The sequence below is a fragment of the Thermobia domestica genome, chromosome 10, assembly GCF_964235325.1.
Source record: "Thermobia domestica chromosome 10, izTheDome1.hap1.1, whole genome shotgun sequence".
Classification (NCBI taxonomy): domain Eukaryota; kingdom Metazoa; phylum Arthropoda; class Insecta; order Zygentoma; family Lepismatidae; genus Thermobia; species Thermobia domestica.
Window position 1 is genome coordinate 199391045 of NC_137463.1, and position 19645 is coordinate 199410689.

At 36.0% G+C, this 19645-nt stretch overlaps 1 protein-coding gene across 1 annotated transcript in view; it reads right to left on the bottom strand.

Annotated features, from left to right (window-relative positions):
- Positions 1-295: 295 nt before the first annotated feature.
- LOC145662927 (suppressor of lurcher protein 1-like) overlaps positions 296-19645 on the bottom strand; it is a 2696516-nt gene continuing 2677166 nt past the window's right edge. Inside the window, exon 14 of the mRNA XM_081728947.1 lies at positions 296-861. Coding sequence (XP_081585073.1) covers positions 809-861 — 53 coding nt within the window. The 3' untranslated portion in view covers positions 296-808. The remainder of the gene's footprint in view (positions 862-19645) is intronic.

Below are 19645 nucleotides of genomic sequence, written 5' to 3' on the forward strand. Positions count from 1 at the left end.
AGAATTAATGCTTTCTATTTAATTTCAACTGATTTGAAGCTATAGTAATTGAGGCAATTTATGTGTGTTTTATTTGACTTCAAATATTTACGTTGATATTTTGATAAACTATAAATGTTTTCATCATCCGAGTTCAAATAATAGAGACAGTTCTGTTTACTCTGAATCCTCTTTATATGGATTTAAATTCAAACTAAATAAACGAAACACATAATATGTCTGAATTAAAATATGGTTTTATTTCTTCCATGTGAACATGATTGATTCACTACTCGTTAAGGACTGTGTAAAACAAAACTTGGTAAATCGAGAATCGCTATATAGAGGGTCTTCCTGTGTTATGCGTCTACTACAATAATTGATGTTGGCAAAATGTTCTATCGGTGTGTACCTATATTTTTTTCTGTTTGATACACAAAGAATTGGTTAGTTGAAGTAAGGCAGAGAAAAGATAGGCATTTGAGCATTATGTTGACAAATATTCCTAAGGCTGTTTGTGGTGGTTACTAAATGCAGGCCCAACGTATTCCTATTGACGAAACTACACACAATCCAGTAGTTTAGGTAGAAGTTTTGAAACAGCACTTTATATCACATCTTCATTATTGCCTGTTAATATTATCAACCACACGCTGAACTGCCAGAGCAGTTATTCTCTTCTTAATAGTTTTTAACCTTCACTCCGTGAGTACATCTCATGAAGTATTTGAATAAATCCAAACAACGGGAAACTAACACGTGATATTGCGGGCTGGCTGATGTAGTGATCTCCGAATTTTCTTTTCTTCAACGTTGATGTAGCATCTTCTTAATGGATAAGTATGAAAATCCATGTAACCAAGAGAAACATATTATGCAGTCCTGGAAAGAAAAAAGGATAAGAATATTGAATAAATGAATATTCTTTATTAATAATTTACAAGCAGTATGAGCATCGATGTTAGTGAGAAATCAAACAGTAATAGGTACAATATGCTGGTTAATACTGTATATTTTTCATATAAATACATAAATAAATAGATAAGCTATTCCAACAGAATAAAAGTTATCAACTGTATGAGATTGGCAATAAGCTACATACCTTTCATACTATAGAAAAAGTTATTTTCGACTTTCTCAAAACTTACGCATGAGATTTTTTCATTAAGTATGCCATTTGCTTCAGCTCAATACGAACTATCGACTGATATATAGGGTGTAACAAAAAGGTACGGCAACATTTCAAGGGTAGATTCCTTATGGGTAGGCAAGTAAAAATGTTTATATGATCATTTGTCGGGAAATGCATCGTTACGGAGTTACGACCATTGAGCTGCCTAACAGTGTGAAATAGTCACATTCTGGACGCCCCTCAACGTGACTCAAGTTAAACCTCAATAGTTCAGCTGCGTCAGGCGGCACAATGGTCGTATCTCCGTAACGATGCATTTCCCGACATATGGTCATATGAACTTTTTTTACTTGTCTACCTATAAGGAATCCATCCCTGAAATTTTGCCGTACCTTTTGGTTGCACCCTGTATTAATCATCTTTAGATAGTTTTCCATTTCAACAGAAATTGAAGTTCAAAAGTTAATGATAATTTTGGCCGCTTTTTCATCGGCCACATTCGAGCTTAGTCTTCTTGCTAGTAGCTAAATGAGGGGTTAATGAAAGGTATGCTTCAATATGAGTTTCATATTAATAAGTCCCGTGGCTCTTGTTTTTAGGCTTACAAAAAAATTCATTGTTCATGATTTCGTCAAAAACTACGCATTAGCCTTTATACTAACACACATAATTTTGTTCTATTGAATGATAGCTATCGATTGCTATGGGTCTGTCTTTGGATATGTTTCTCGTTAAAAACTATTAATATTATAGAATTTATTACTTTTTTCAATTGTAATTGGTTTAAGATACTAACTGTAGTTTTAGTATACTTAAAAATATGTTCGTTTGAATCTTAAAGTGGAAAGGTACCTATTCCATGTACCCTTATATCAAAATATAACTTGAAATTTGAAACTTTTTGTGGCACATTTTAAATAAAGCATCTTGATTTTCTTTAAGTTCTACATATGCATGCTTGGTGCCATTCTTTTCTAAATTTATCCAACTTTAATGTGATAGTTCTAGAGTTTAATGTTTTTGAAAGTATAAAAGAAAAAATGGAAATCATACCTTTACGAAATAGTTTTTTTTTAAATGTATCTTTTATAGAAATACTCTATATAAAATATTGCATTACCAATTTGATTCATACATGAAATAGGAAGTTTGAAACTCGTTGGATTGGGCGGAGCCCCCTACTGGTCTAGTCACTGATGTTTGTCCAATTGGAGGAATAATTGAGATTCAAACGCATTAACTACAAAAATTCGAAAATAATAAAAAAAAATCTTCGGGTAAGAAAAAACTTGGAATTCTATCGCCTAGGTGACATCGAATTTCGTTGTAAGTGTGCGTGATGTGTACTGTCTTTTCAAATATATACACAATTTTTTGATCTTTTTGAAAGTTTTGGCACTGTATCATCTACAGTTATGTGATAAATCCATTTTAAAACATAAATAGACGAATTTCAATTGACTAAAAAATATTTAATCTACTGACTAAAAAATTATTTAAAACTACACTTGAGAATTTCCGGACTGAAAAATCAATATAGATTTTGACATTTATTACTATGTCGATTGTAAATTGGATATTATGTTCCCTGTTTCTTTTTGTATGTCTGTTTTTACTTTCTCCTGTGATTGAGAAAAGTATATTGCAATCTCGAAATTACATTTGAAGTAGGGAATAATTGAAAATTAAAATTAGGTGTACCACATATACAAGATCAGTGTACTTATGGTTTCATCCAACAGGTAGCCAGTTATGTATTTCAATTAATAATATTCCTCTGTACAATACAATGAGTTTCTGAAATGTCAAGGAATCAAGCCTTTTATAAGAAAAAAGTAATAAATTGAGATAAATGGTATCTCAAAAATATCAGAGCATGTTCCTTTATTCATTTATAAGTTAAGTACTAAATTGTTACAAAGTTCAGCTTTTGATGTTGTTTATTACCATTATTTTGAAAGTACATACTTGAAGACGAAGAGGTTAGCGGAAGACCATGGATAGGGTTGCCATATTTCAAAAATGAAAATCCGTGACGCTGCTGAATTAGGAGAATCTTTGAAATGCTTAAAATAAAAAAAAAGTGTTAAATACTAATTTACTTTCTTCCATTAGATAGAGTTGTTCAAGTATTACGTAATCACATTTTTAATCATTTTAGTAGACCTTCCCCTCTCTCGTTAAACAAACGTAAGTAGATGATTTACTCCATCCCCCTAGTAAGCATATTTCTTAAAAAAATTTTCAATATGTTATGTTTCGTGGCTTTTAGAGTCCGTTTTTATTCAAGGTACGTATGATGTTTCCTTTCACACGTTTTGTCTGTACATGTTGTACTTTTTTTAGAGCGTTTAATGCATTGACAATATGTTCTGGCGACGTTTGTTATCTTCAAAGAACTTCTTTCGTTGAAATTTTACTTTATTTCTGTTATTTTTAACAAACTAACAAGTCAATAGCTCGTAGTAAGTATGCTTACGTCAGCATGACACCCCCAGGTCCTGTATTTATATATTCTGCGCCCCTGTGCTCTAAATAATTTGCTGCTCTCCCGAAACTGACCAATACTAGAATTGAATTCACAGTTTTTAAGGTGGCTGAGATGAATAGTGACACTATGAATCCAATTCAACTTCAAGGTCATACTCCATTTCCCAGGCAAGGAGTGTAAGTAATCGAAAACGACAGATATTAGTATTAAATTCATAGTTTTCGAGGTCGCTAAGTTTAACGGAATCAGTTTTTATGTTATTCAAGTTCATCCTCACCCTTGGAGTGGAGCTGGGAGAGTATTTTTCTTTAAAAAAATAATCAGATGAGCTAGCTAATTATTAACTACTGTAATTAGAGTGAATTAAAAACTTTAACATATTTTATCGCGCTTGCGCGGAACTCTACGGGTTGCTAGCTTTAAACATTACTTTATTGTGAATCTTAAAAGAAAATACAAAATTCTGACGCCTCCTAAATCCTGCTGTCCTGTACTTAAGCACAGAACTGCACTTACCTAAATATGGGCCTGGACACCCCTCCCCCACTATCAACAAAAGAAAGAAAAACTTGAATCCAATTTCCTCTTAGGCTGCTTACGTAATACTTGAACTGCCCCTGAGTGCATTACATATAAAATAACATAAAACTAGCAAAAATCAAAATACAGTACTTATTCTATACTGTTCGTCTTCACTGAAATCCGGGACATTTAAGCGTCCCTAGAAATATTTTTGGGACTCCGAGACACATTTTCGATTCCGTCACAGTCCTGGATTTTCCGGAACGAATGCCAACCCTAACCATGGAGCATGGAATCTTCTCAGTTGCAGCAAGTGAGCTGCCAATAATGGAAGAATACCTGTGATGATAATTTTGAAAAGAATACAACAAAACGATGAAAACATGTAGAGTAAGGGTGCTCAATTTCCTGAATACAACTAGTTATTAAAGTAATTTGGAATCTTGATGGGGGCACAACAATAATAATACATAGAGAAACAGTGTTCTCTCTCTCTCTCTCTTTTTAAATATATTTTTAAATCGACTCATTTTGTTGGATTCAGATAGAAAAAGTTGGGAGTTTTGTTCCTTAATTGGATTGTGTACAATTTTTTTGTGTGTGTTTCATTAAAATTGCACATTTTATTACCTTTGAACTTGCATGCCTTCCCGGAAAACAACTTGGAGAAGATCCTTAGGATTTCTTACATTTTCCCAAATGATTCTTTTTATATGTTGTTTGGGCGAAATAAATCGAAATCAACATAAATTTTCTTTAAATCTCAAATAAAATTATTATACTTAATAGTACAAACACGGGTTTATCTTCCTTCTTTTAACTAGTGAGTTGTGCCAATTATTAATTCCATTGCTGCTATGTTGGTGGATCTCTGTTGCAGGTGACGGTACGTTATTTTTGTTCTTATCTGGAACTGTCCTTATTTTTGTACTAATTCGTGGAAAAATTTGCTTCTACAAAATAGGTGCTTCCGAAAACAATAGATAACTCTTTGTGACTTTCTGTACCAATTATCCTTCACCGCATGTTTTTAATAACTACTTTAAAATATGAGATACGTTCATTTTTTTACATATAGTCAACGGCGCCGACTGTCCAAAATTTATGTGGGAGCATATCAATGGCGGGACGTGTTATATGTTTTTAGAGAAGTTTCGATATTTGATTGATTTACTTTTAGTTAAAATCTTATGAACAAGGTCATAAAGGGCTATGCTGCGATAAAGTAAAATAATATAATGATATTATAAGGATAAGTTGGGGTGCCCTAGCTCAGTTTGTAAGATGGCTGTCTTAAACACAATAGAAACGGATTCAAACCTGGGCCCAAACTACAAACCTTGTGGGTGCGCCACACCCACAGGATTATTTGTGTGGGTGCCGGAGCTCCGGAACACCCACGTAGTCGGCGCGCATGCATATGGTAGCACCTGGAAAGCAAGCAGTTATCTTAATATAGTTCGTAGTTCCTTTTCTACAACCACCAGTAGTGTGAGTAGTGCTTTCGATACTACAAATGACGTGTCAAAGAACAGCGTGAGATTATCCGTTTTCTCCAGCTGTGTGGTGTAATATATACTGATACTCATAGACAATTCTTGAGTACATAAGACATGTGATGAAGGTGGAATGGATAGTGAATTTGTAGGTGCGGAAGTTTAAAGAAGGTCGGACGTTGTGTAATAACCAATCGTAATTGCTTCAACCACGGACAAGGCTGACCGATAATATGATTGCGCAAGTGGAGAAAATTACTGTGGGGGAGTTCCGATTAGGTATGCGTAGTATCACCTCTCTATAGCATTTCTATAGAATCTGTTGAAAACATTCTACATGGAGACCTGAAAATACGAGAAATTTCTTAGAAGACGGCTCCCTGGGTGCTAACTATTAACCACAATGCTGCACGAGTAGCAATATTTCAGTCAATGTTAAAACACGGTGACACCATGAATGGTGCTTTCTTTGCGTCAATTCTCAGAATGGATCAATCCTGAAACAAAACAGCAGTCATCACAATGAATGAAAAGAGACTCAATGCTACAAAAGAAATTTAGGGTTACTGCCAGTGCTCAGAATGTGATGGTGGCCATATTTTCAGACAGCGAATGAATAAACCTTGCTCATTGTGTTTCAGAGGGCATTCCAGTGACGACTGAATTCTTTGTGATATGACGAGAGAACATATTTTGAATATTAAGCTAATTCTAGCATTTCAAACAAAACTAACCGAGAAGGTCATTCATGAGTTTTTCCATCAAGATAATTTTCCTATTCATCCTGGAATCCTAACTCTGAGTTTTCTTCTTAAGAACAACTTTGAAGTAGTGTCTCATGTTCCCTACCCACCACACCTCACTCCTAGTAATTTTTGGCTGTTTTCAACAGTTAAGCATACTCTCCGTGAATGTTCATTTATAAGTCAGACCGTTCTAGCATAAGCAATTTTCTAGTGACCAAATATACCTCTTGGCAGCTATGGAATCACGGCGTTAATATTGTGAAAAATGAGCTCGTCTAACGGAAGATTGCTTGAGAAAGGATACAAGTTTTGACTTCCTGAGGAACTTTGGAACTTGAACGCACTTCGTATCTTAGTTGAGCCAAGTTTCAATGTTTTGTTTCCTTATGCAAGGTAAAGGTTATGAAGGACAGGATTTACTACTAGCGTGGAGTTCAATCTCAAACCAGGGCTTCAATCTGCTGCAGTTGGCGAGTTCGCAGACTATTATGTAAGTTCAACCCAACAGTATAGACAGTTCCTGCATTATTTCCCCTCCAAGAAAGACGGATTACAAGACTAAGTCAGTTAAACGATAGTTATCATGGCCCTGTACTTTTCAAATTTTTAGGTTTTAAATATAGATTTCGATTAACTGTGTCCAATGGCATCACTTTTCACTTCTGGAACCGACCGCTTCAAGCTCAAATTAGGGGTCAAAAATAAAAAGTTGGACCATTTGGAAAATTCGAACCAGTGACCGACTGGAACGAAATGGGTGTCATTCCATTCGTATTCACACGTACATGAATAATTAATATGCCATTTTCCCGAAAATTCCATTTTGAGCCTGAAAATTATCGAAAATCCGGGATTTGAGCAATGTGGGTCAGTGAGCGACTGGGACAAAATGGATGTCATTCGACTCGTATTCACATGTATGTAAATAATTGATATCCCATTTTCCCCCCAAATTGAATTTTGATACGGAAAATTAACGAAAATCCAAGATCTAAAATTCCAGATTTTCATTAATTTTCGGGTCAAAGTAGAATTATCGGGAAAATGGCATACCAATTATTCACTTACGTGCGAATCCAAATCGAATGACATCCATTTCGTCCCAGTCGGTCATTGGGATACATTTTATTTTTGGCCCCTAATTTGACCTTGAAGCGGTCGGTTCCAGAAATCAAAAGTGGCGTCATTGGACACAGCTCATTGAAATCTACATTTTAAACCCCAAAACGTTGAAAAATACGGTAACTCCCTTTTAGCCCCATCAGTCCGATCACACAAACTGTACTTTAAGTTTTAAGCCATTCTAGATTTTATTGTTTTACCTAAAGATTCCCCTGAAGCATTGCCAAGATATTTGGGAAAGTATATAAATAAACCTTTGAACAATGATCATAATGTGTATATAGTACTAATACAAGCAATACCACAATATTAGTCACTCATAATGATAATTGGATAAATATTTTTTTTGTAAGTTTTAGAAGTTTACTCAGCCTTAAAAGAAAATAAATAATTGAAAAAAATATATATACTAACGAAAGAATACATATAAAAATATGACGTTAAAAAGTTATTAGAGTAGGCTTAATATATGTAAAAATAAGATTCAATTGCTGTGCATAGCATAAAAGGTAAGTAATAGGCTACTATTTACATTCATAACTAATACAGAAATTTAATAAATACATTACATAATTAGTACATAGGTGTTGCACAGTTCATAAATTAGGTGAAGCTTCAGAATTTAAATGTACAATATTATTTTACAATTAACAATGTTCAAAATTTATGTGAGAATATTATGTTCGTTAGTAAAAAGGAGATGAAAAATATATGCAACTACATATATAAAACTAAAGTTATAAGCTTCAGCCAAACACAGAGTGTATTTAGTGAATGAACATCGTTAATTATTATTATTTTACAAGTTCATTTAGAATATTTACAGTATTTGTTTAATACGTAGATCCTTGCGCTATAGTTGTCTGGCACACGGAAATTATAGGTCTAATTAACATTGTGAATGTATGACTATATCTATACGAAGTTATACACAAAATTTCCGAGTTTCCTCCTACAATTCACAAAACTCACAATATTTCGTAGTTTTCAGCGTCACTTTCAAATTGTCGCCTCTGACTTATATGTTACGATTGCACCAATTTTCCCATTGTTGGAGGCACTACTAGAAGTCTGGCTGTTTGGTGTTCAGGAGATGTTAAGGATTCTGCTTGTACCCCTACAATGAAGTTAAAACGTCATCTGTGCAACCGGAATTTCATTTTAGAGGAGAGTTAGATACTATATATAAAGGGGATGGGCTTGCGAGTATATATATGTGGGAGACATCAGTCATTCAATTTTCTGACCTCAACCCAAAGATATTGTTAATCGTCATTCAAAAGACGAGAAACAAACTTCTTTGGAATTTGTCCAATCTTCAACTGCTACAATGCCCTGACCCGCCTTATGCAAGTCGTTTTGACGTATGATTAGCTACATACTAAAGGCCTGACTGCTGCAGGAAACATATATTAGTCGAACCCTTTAATATGTAATGTGTCAGAACGACTCTGCATAAGGCCCGACATGTCTTGTATGACAGGCTAACTCTTTTATTAACAGTTTGAATAGTTTGTTTTCTGTCATCAAACATCATTTTACGAACTTTCTCAAACATCTCCAGAGTTATGTATAATGAAGGTCTACCTCCACGTGTTCTTTCTTAGCTTAGAGCTTAATTTTCAAGAGCATTCGATGGGTTTCAGCTGCAGTTTTGTTCAAAACGTTATGTAGATTCTTTATTCCTTGAAGTCAGGTATTTTGAAAGTGGCATACCCAACATAATACGGTGTACTGAAACCAGCAAACTCTAAAATACCCGTACACCCCGATGAGTGCTCACAACTATGCAACTTAACAGACTGCAAATAGAAACACATCAAGAGGCAACTACTGCAACTCATATGGTAAAAAAAATATTAACATTCCTGGAAATTTTTGGTAGCATCTTGCATGTATGTTTTACATGTGGTTTCATTTAACTTAAAAGAGATAATGAGCCGATTCCAATGACGAAAAAGCAATTTGATTAGAAAAATCAGATTAATCATATTAGAAGCACTGTACTTTTAACAGCATAAAATTATAAAGGTAACCAAAAAAGTTCTGTTATCTTTTTCACCCACCAACTTCGAACATCGATATGTCAGCTAAGGCGTACCTGGAAGATCAAAAATAGTCCCCAGCAGTATCGACGACCTTCTGCTAACGTTCTGGAAGGCCATGGATTCCATCACGGTAGAACTTGATGGACCGTGAAGCGAAGAAAATATCAAGTGCATGTTGCCTGAACTAGGGATTTGAACTGGTGTCCTCTAAGGTGATTGTCCAAGGAATTGAACGGTGCAATGTCCAGGGAGTATGGCAGATGCAATAGTGTTTTCCATCTAAAGCGTAGAATGGTGTCTCGGGTCATCATCGTCACGTCTGGATTAGCGTTGTCCTGTAAGAGGAGGACCTGCTTGCGATTCAGAAGTGCTGGTTCCAGAGTTTTGAGTTTTTCTTGAACACGGCTCAACTGTTGACAGTATACAGTTGCATTGATGCTCTGACCAGCTGGTAGCAGTTCTAGATGGTCATTTTGATCGATGTTTGTGGTAATAGATAACAGCTTTGTTGGTAAATAGATCAACAATAGTCTCTTGGTGAGATGTCAATACGGGAATCATGTAGGTATTGCCTCTAACTGCCCTTAGTGATTATTGTCCTTGGAATGTTATTATTGTCCTTCGAATTATTGTCCTCTAGAATTTTCTCATCAGTGTGTGAAGGATCTACTCGTTGCAAAACAACTGAGAGTAAAGGCGTATGCCTAGGAGGAGGTGTCTACTTATGATCGGTGTCTTGGAGTGATTTTAGCTGAACATTCTTTCCTAAAATGCCAATATATACTTTGTTCTTTATAGTGGAAAATAGTGATGAATGTATAGTCTTCAGAATATACCACTGCGAGTATGGACTAATTCCAAGATGGTTGCACGTGGTAAGTATTTCCGTATTTGAAGTGGAATAAGTTTAAAATTAGAAAACTTTGTGTTTAAATCAATCAGACGCATAGAATAGATGGATGTTTGCTGTGGAGCGGAATGAGATTCCTCGTGTGCTGGATCCGTGTCGGAATCACAGAGCAGATGTTTCTTTTCCACTGGAGGTGAAGTGATGAGTCTAGCGGTACAGCTCCTTTTCTTCTGAGGTGATCTAGAGCATACTGAGACAGTAGAGACAACATAAGTTGTAATATCATCGAAGTAACCCGCTGGCGTCTATGTGTAGCACTAGAGTCCTCCTGCAGTTCCGGCTTTACGGCACGAACGGATTTCCCGGATACGACGTGCGGGAGATTGGATTGTTGGTCTTTGGTTTTCGATTGGAATATCTTGCCAGAATCTGCTATCGTAATGGACCAATCGATAGGCAAGCGTCCAGGATATATGCAGCAAAGAGCTCCAAATATATAAAATTAGAAATGAAAAATGTATGACGAAGGTGTGACTACCCATTTGGATAGTAGTAAAGGTAGTGTAGAATCTCCTTTCAGAGTCTGGAATACTGTGATCGAAGAAATAGCATAAAGAAACACTCAGGATTAGCAGAAGAAAGGTTGCAATAAAACAGCAGCCAAGCTACTAACTTAGATCTAAATTCTAATATTCGAAGAACAAATAAATTTTGATCCCCAAAGAAAGTATGTACCTGCCTCTTTTTTAAAGCAATTTCATTCCCATCTAAAGATAGCCGGATCGCAGAAGGTAACATCTTCTCTTTTGTCATGAGTATTTATTTATTTGTAGTTTTCATTGGGAGATGGCTAACAGGATTTATTTATTCATTGATTTTGGCTATTTGCAATGCAAAATTAGAAATTACAAAAGTACAAAACAATACAAGTAATACAAGAAAAATGCTTCATACAACAAGCAATGAAGCACTGGAGTGCTGTATTTTTTAATGTGCAATTTTATTCCCATCTGGGCCATGGGTATTTATTTAGTGGTAGCATCATCGGAAGATGGGTATCAGAATTTATTTACTTATTGGTACATTTATCTGGTTAAGCATACAGAAGAAGGTAACCTGAGCATGGTATGTAATTTATATGATGAAGTGCAGTAACAGAACACAAGAATATATTATGTTAGTTGCGAGGATGGTGTTAATATTCTGCTCAGAAGCCACTCAGAGCTGGTTTAAACACTTGGAGCTCTGTTAGAAAACAAACGAATTCGTTGACGAAATTATGTGCAATAGATGTACGGATGGTGATGGTCTCTGATCATTTTCATGGATAGGAGGTGATCTAACGATGAATATGCTTAACGCGATAGATCTGGAGTCTGCCTAAGAGTTTACGGAGAATCGGATGAGCGTATGTTATACGACGTTAAGTTTAACGAGAACGAAGACTGTACAAACGTAGTAAGAGTGTTGGCATAGATGTGCGATGGTAGATCTCTTTTCTTGTCGTCCCTGGTGGTAAGGAATAAACACGCGTAAAACAAGGCGTTCCAGGACTTGTAGTTTATCATAAAAAATCTGTGGGGCCGATAACCAGGTGACATGGCCATGCGTAAGAAAAATGGTGGATGCGTGGCAGGACGAACAAAAATTTCATATGTATAAAGAATGAGATTCGTGTTAAGACTCCAGTTAGTGTCTTTTAAACTTCGTAACAAGTTGATCCGACGACAAATATTAGGTTGTAAATTGGAGAGCTGGGCGTCCCAAGGAGATGTTTGTCGAAAGTTACACCAAATTACTTCACGGTATTTTGTAATGGTAGAGGCGAACTTAGCAATGCAACATGTAAATGTTCTGGATTTCGTGTTAAACAGCGCTTGTTTCTTTTAAGTTCAAATAACATCATTTATGTTTTCGATGGATTTAATTTAAGTTTCCATTTGAAACACCAACTGACGAGTTTATCAATTGCTGGTTGTAATGTTGCATTTATTCGATCCACTGAAGAACATAAAGCGAGATATCCTGTATCATCTGCAAACTGAAGTGCATATATTAGTGGTTCTTTTATTGGCATATCAGCAACGACAGGATGTATAATAGTGGTCACAAAACAGAACCTTGAGGTACTCCGACCTGTAGGATAAAGTGATGGGATTGTCCCTGATTTATTTACATAAAGTGGAGCGGTTATGAAAAAAATGGATATAAATCGAACGTACGAGAATGGTAAAATGGGGAATAATTTAAAGAGAAGTCCTTGGTACAAGACTGTCAAGTGCGCTCTCAACGTCGAAGAAAATAAGGACAGATGGCAGCCGTTTATTGAAATGGTTAACACGATAACTTGACAGTTTCAACAATTAGTCAGTAGTGCTATATGACGATCGAAAGACTGCTTGTGTTGTAGGTAGATAAGAGTGAGCTAGGAAATACGAATGGAGCCGCTTTACCAAAATTCGTCCCAATGTGTTTCAGAATGCATTGGTAAGACTAATTGGCCGATAGTAGTCAATGTTAGTAGAATCTTTATTAGATTTTATGAAAACGACAATTTTCACAAGCTTCCGAAAGTAGTATTAAAGCTGGTTGTGATTATAGCCGTATATAACATAGCCAGGATAACATGGAAAGCTGTCGGTGCCCGGCGGAGTTGGTTGTAACTGATAGTATCGGCCCCAGGAGCTGTATTTCGGCGATTATGGAGAGCGTCCACGATATCAGTAAAGATGATTGGTGCACGGATAGGTTGCGTCGAAACGAGGTGATAATCCAAGGTTGGTGTGAATAATGGTCGCTCAGTATTACCCATTCTGTTAATCTGTAGATGAGTTGAATGGGTAAAATAGAATAAGGGGTAAAATGTAGAGTATAATGAGGGGTGACGATACCCTCGAAATGTTTAGCGAAAGCTGTTATTTCTTTGTATTGCTGTTAGGTACCGTGCGTCAACATGAAATGGATAGTGTTAGCCACACTTTTGATGAGTAAGGCGTTTGAATAAATTCCAGAATTTCGTAGAGTTTGTTTCATTGCGTAATTACCTGCAAGAAGTTCTCCAATGCTATCTTTCCCGTGCAATGATGCAATGCTTGATCATGCGCTGGAATTGGCGACAAAGCAGTAGGAAGTTATTGTCATGCGTCCTCCTGTATTCTTCTAGATCGATGTGAGAGCGGTGAAGAAGTGTGGTGGTGTTGGGAGGCAAACTAGGCCAGGTAGAATGTAAGCTCCTTTTTGGAATCGCATATAACGGATGATGTTACTTAAAGATGTAGAGACACCGTCTATGTCATCTAAGGATGCGATAGCAGTGTTCTTACATTGAAGCTGCTCGAGATGTAGAGACGATATTTGTTCCAGTCGGCTTTGGCGAAACTATATTTCACGCTATTAATTTTTTGTTCTGTTGTATGAGTGCCAGACGGAATATTGTAAATAGGATAGGCAAGTGATCGCTACAATCAGAGCCAAGTACCTCTACGTTAGTTTTAGTTAGCACATTATTACTGACTATGACAACATCAGGTGTGATGTTACCCTCAGGTCGAGTATGATTTGGAGTTGGTATGCAAGAGCTTCAAGCGGTTTTTAGAAAGTCCTGAAAACGCTGTTGCTGTGTCGCTGTTCTAGACTGGTAGTTTAGGTCGGTTAGGATAAATGTAAGCTTTTAAATTGACATCGAGATACGTATGAAAGCGATATGAGTGAACCGAACATAAATAGTTACCAAAATCAGAGTAAGTGCTGGAAAATAAACTGTTGCGATGGCATGATCAGGATACGGTGGTGTAATGTGACGAAAAAGCAATGACTGTTTGATAGCAATAGCGGCTCCACCACGAGCAATATTTTGAGGAAGATCAGAACGAAACAGGTGATACTGTGGAAAATAGAAGCGGTCTGATGTTTTTAGAGTTTCGTTGAGTACAATACAATCGACTTGGTGTAATGAATCCATAATTTCAAGCAAAGCTCTGTTAGTTTTAAGCGATCTGATATTGGTATATAGCAGTTTGACGACTCTTCTATTCTTGTTCTTGTGCACTCTGTTCAATACCGGCAGATTCTGAATGAAAATAGAAATGTGACTAAAGGCCAGAACAAGTGGCTGGTATATAGCTCTGTAAAATGTGACTACTAATATATGTAAGAACAGCGTCACAATTAAATTAAAGTGTTCAAATGTATGAAAAAGAAGTAAATCTTATTTGTTTCCACCGAAGTTTCTTTTGTGTGCCATGTGAATCAAAACAAATTAGCAGAAAATTATGAACATTTGTATCCTTCCTACTCCAGCACTCAACAAACATTATAATATCCACTTTTCTTTTGCCAATTATTGTAAACTTTTGTACCTAGTGTAAGTGTACGATATATGTATTATTCTATACAGTTAGTAGTGCCACCTTGTAACATACATTTGCAAAGATTAACATTATCTGTTAAGTATAATTGTCCTTATTTATTGTAGTTTCAAATTTATTTACCATTCACACAGCATTTAGAAACCAGAAAAAATATTCTTTTCGGACAATAACGGCCATATTTTAATATGGTAACGATAGATAAGAAGGAAATACTTATTATCTAGAAATTGACATAAGAACGAAGTTTCCAGATTACTTGTTTAATAAGATATTGCTGTCTAAGTGTCATATTGGGCTCTTCACCTGGACGCCATATTAAATCCAAAATGGCGGCCTTAATGACTACATTCAGGTCGTATATTATTTATTCCTGCCCCAACCTAGCCAAGGCTTATTTTCATTGGCTGGTTGGATCACGTGTCAATTTTCTTTTCGTCATGTTTTCCAATGCATCCATCTTGGAACATGAGTCGTGAGACAGGTTGAAAGTGTATGCTGATAATACAATATTAAAACGGTGTCTTCCTGTTTTGCCTAATTCCTGTTGTGCCTAATGACCCTCCCGAACTTTGTAACACCTTTTTTATCTAATCTTATCCTTAGACAGAACAGGAATTCCTGTTCTGCCTAATTCATGTGCTGCCTAATTCACGCAAAATGGGATATTTAGATTTAAGGGAAATTTACTACTAACTATTTTCCCGACAATTCCAGTTGCTTTCAGGACCTGTTGATTTTCTTATATCGTTTCAGCTTCTCTGAAATTAAATTAGCAATCATAGACTACCATTATTTTACTACGAGTATATCACCGCGACATCTGTTGCCAGTCTACAACTTCACCGAGGAGATCTGGACCTGGTCAGCGAGCGTGGAGCTAACTGAATAGTAACATAGTTAAAGATATATAACTCCCCTGCGAAAATGTGGATTCTTATGACATGGAAAATTCTTTAATATAGTAATAGGGAAATTTTTATTTAAAAAAGTTACTTTTGATAATAAGATAATTCAGTCAACATTTCCTCGTACAGAAGCTGAAATATTAAGAATAATACTAACATAAATATGTAAATTGAACAATAAGACCTGACAGATTAGCTTGCATATTATTTAAGCAATTATGGACAACCATTCTTTTACTGTATGGTTAAATTACCAATCTCTGTCGGTAGCCTAAATAACAATTATTACTATAGGTACAGTAAGGTGCTGTATATTCTATATAAAACTCTTCGGTTGTGTGGAATTTAAGTGTTTTAATACGTAGTATTTTACCAATGGTGAAAAGAATTATCCATCTGAAAAATCTAAACAAATGCTTGTTTGTGATTGGTCTAAATTAGAAAATGTAAACTAATGATTGTCCCTGATTGGTGGAACGCCTGCTCACGATATTTATGTTTATATCCTTAGACATTTAGCGGACAGTGTGTATTAGAGTAGGAAAAAAGAGTAAGGAAGAAGATAGGAAAGCACGTGAAGAATTTTTCACTTCAGCATTGGCTTGGGTAGTAGGAGAAAAAAAACCGGAAACACATGGAGTCCAGTGAAACACCCTTTATCGGTCATGCACATACTCAAGTTATTTACATGGTAAACAACACAAAGAAGGGGCGGGAAAACCATGTAAAAAGCATACTTCACTGTCTGTGATTTTTCTAACTTAAAAGCTGGATGTGAATTTAATTTGTTATATGTCTGTAGTTTGGTGGGAAAGTTTGGGTAGTGGGATATAGTACGATGATCTCGATTAGTTTCTTCTTCTGCTGGTCGTCGTCTTTTTCCGGATTTTGGTTTTTCACCTGTGCTTGGTTTCTCTGAGTGTGTGAGTTGTGGTTTCTCATCTGTGAGGTTTCTTTCTATGTGAGTCTAGCTTGCTGGCTCTGAACAGGGTCAGTTTCTTCTCCTTCGGAGCTTTCGACGTTCTCTTGGTTGCCGAACGTCGTGCATAGACCAAACTCTTCCTTCTCGAAGATATGTAGAAATATTTCTCGAGCTGTTTGAGTCGGGAAAGATATCATGTATATTCGTTTTCTGAGATGTATAACTTCCATCTTCTTAACCATTCTAAATCTAGAGCCGACACGATACATCACTGCAGGTAGCGGTTGCAGTTCACTCTGCTCGGTTTCTGGGTCAGTTGCGAGGCATTTACCTGCTTCTGGATACTGCTGATCTTGGCTTGTGAGTTCCTTCTCCATGATAGGGTTCTTCTTCTCCCCCTTCTTCTTGGTTGGTTTCTTCTGTTTCGACATCTTGAATGCATTTCTGTCTTTCGTTGAAGGTTTGGCTCTAAAAAGGGCCGAAGTACTAAAGTAGGGTTTTGGTCCTAAAAAGAACAGCGTTTCCTCTATTTTTTTGTGTTTTTCCCTCTACAACACTCCAAGAGAAATGTATTGCACCCACGTCAGTCGACTGTCGGCAAAACCGGTACAACCTATATCACCAGTGCAATTCTTGGTCTACAATAGGGGGACAGACCGACGCAATGTAATACTATTTTCCCCGGTTATTCTTGTGTGTGTAACATACCGTCGTTTTCGAAGTTCTCTTTATTATTAAGGAAGCGTATTTCAAAAAACTGATTCCTTTGTGTGTGTATGATTTTGACAGCACCTCATTTAACACCGCAAGGTTTACTAGTGTGACACATTCTCTTCGTTCTGTCTTTGCTGCTGCTGAAACTTCATTCGGCCGGTGATATCCTCTCTGCCGCTGAAATCTTCTATCTGCCGCAGGTAACACGAATTTTTTAGCTCTCCTCTGTACGTCTTGTCTATATGAAGATTCTTTCCTGAATCATGAACTCGCGGTTCAAGAATGACATATCCATCTATTTGTATTTCTGTCTAATGTACTTAAAAAAAAACTCTCATTGGAAGAGAAGCAGTGCTTCCTACCAATCACAGACCACCATTTGTTTAGTTTTTCGGAAAGTGATTTTACCAACGGAAAAAAGTGGAATTTCTATGACTCACAGTTTAAAATGAAATTATGTTTTATGTGTGAAGTCAGGGTGAAAGTTGAAAATTCAAAGTTCTGACGATGTACTATTTGAATATTTGTGTCGAGAGTGTAGTCAGAATGGCAGTATTTGTGAATTCAAAGTATGATGGAAAAATGTTAAGTTATAAAGGGCATTAATACCGTATTAATCGATTTCCTATGTAGACGCTGTAGCTTACTGTTTAGATTTATAACAATGAAGATTGTGTGTGGGTTTAGTATGTGCTTATAATAAGTATGATGTTTAAAGTTTCGAAGTTTTGTTCTTTCGAATTGGCAAGATATATATATATATATGTGACTTTAAGAAGTTAAGATGTTTTTCTTACCGATATTTTAATTTGTTATTGAAGAGCAAACTTTGTTGTTCTAAAGTTTTCTTTGTAGATATTTGGAAGTATTTATCTCTAATAAATTGTGTAATCATGTTACTCAACGTAATTGTAGTGTTTTGCTTCTTACATTATACCGGACACTTTCACTACATTTGTTATACTAAAAATGATTTTAGGAGTATTTGGTCACATGAAACAATTCGTTCCACTCGCGTGCTCAATCTAACTAACCCTCATTCGTACATTACGATTTTATTTTAAAAATTCTGGAATGATATTTGAAAATCAAGGGGAAATAGGTACTAATAAATTTCCCTCAAATTTCAATATCCCTTTTGCGTGAATTAGGCAGAACAGGAATTAGGCACAACAGGTATTCCTGTTATGTCTAAAGATAAGATTAGATAAGATAAGATAAGATAAATTGTGTTACAAAGTGCCGGAGGGTCATTAGGCAGAACAAGAAGGAACCACTAAAACAAGACTGTGTGTGGTTCGCATGATGAGTAATCAATTTTCGACGATATCCAAACAATAGAAGGCGATGGAGCAGATAAATGTTACAAACTAGGTTGTCGATCAGTATTTACAGAATCAGTTGCAATTCTGTAATCCGGCTTTCCTCGTTCTTTGTTATATGTTGAAGAGGATATATGTCTTTTGTTGTCAACTGCATTGAATAGTTCTCCCACTTGCCGATGGTGCTATGAGGAATCTTTTTATATTATTACTGCGATTACTTGTTTCACCTTCTAATTACAGTACAACCCCTCAAATCCGAACTAATTGGGGCTGAAGCCTATTCGGATTTCGGGGAGTTCGGATTACCCGGGAAATAATATTACGTACTTATTTCGTCACTGAATTGGCGGTAAAACAACGACTGAGGTTAGACAGGGTGACCCAGTGGTCGAAAGGGCAGTGACCTTGACTGGCGGGTGTACACTCATGTCCAAAATGATTGGAACAACACCCGTCAGCCACTCCAAACGACGTGATGTTCATGCGACGCTGGCTTGGAATTACCTCCGCGGGAAGATTTTCTAATCTTCGACAGTTAAAGATAACTGACTTCAAGTGAAAAATGAGTGTTTGTTTAATCTTGTGTTGTTATTTTTCGTGTGAATCGTAATCCAGTTAACCTAAAATGATTTCATTGTTTTGGATTTTTTGAAATACGTAAGTAAACGTAAACTATTTCCTATTTTATCTAAACTTAACTGTATTTTATAACGTTTTGAATAAGCATTAAGTCTAAATATGTTAAAACCTTTTAAAAAAACTAAATTTGTGTGATTAAATCTATTTTTTTTCATTTTCCAGCTGTAGTTTTTTTTTCCTGAGAACGTGTTCGGATTTGCCGGGTTTTCGGATTTCCGGGGTTCGGATTTGAGGGGTTGTACTGTAATTTCATTACAGCTATTGTATACTTAATACTGCTGAGCGTGAGCGTGAAGACAATTACTTGAGTTTTATCCAGAATAATACATGAGAAATCGAAGAGAAAGCTTCTTTTTTTTTTTTTTTAACGAATGCAATAATTTA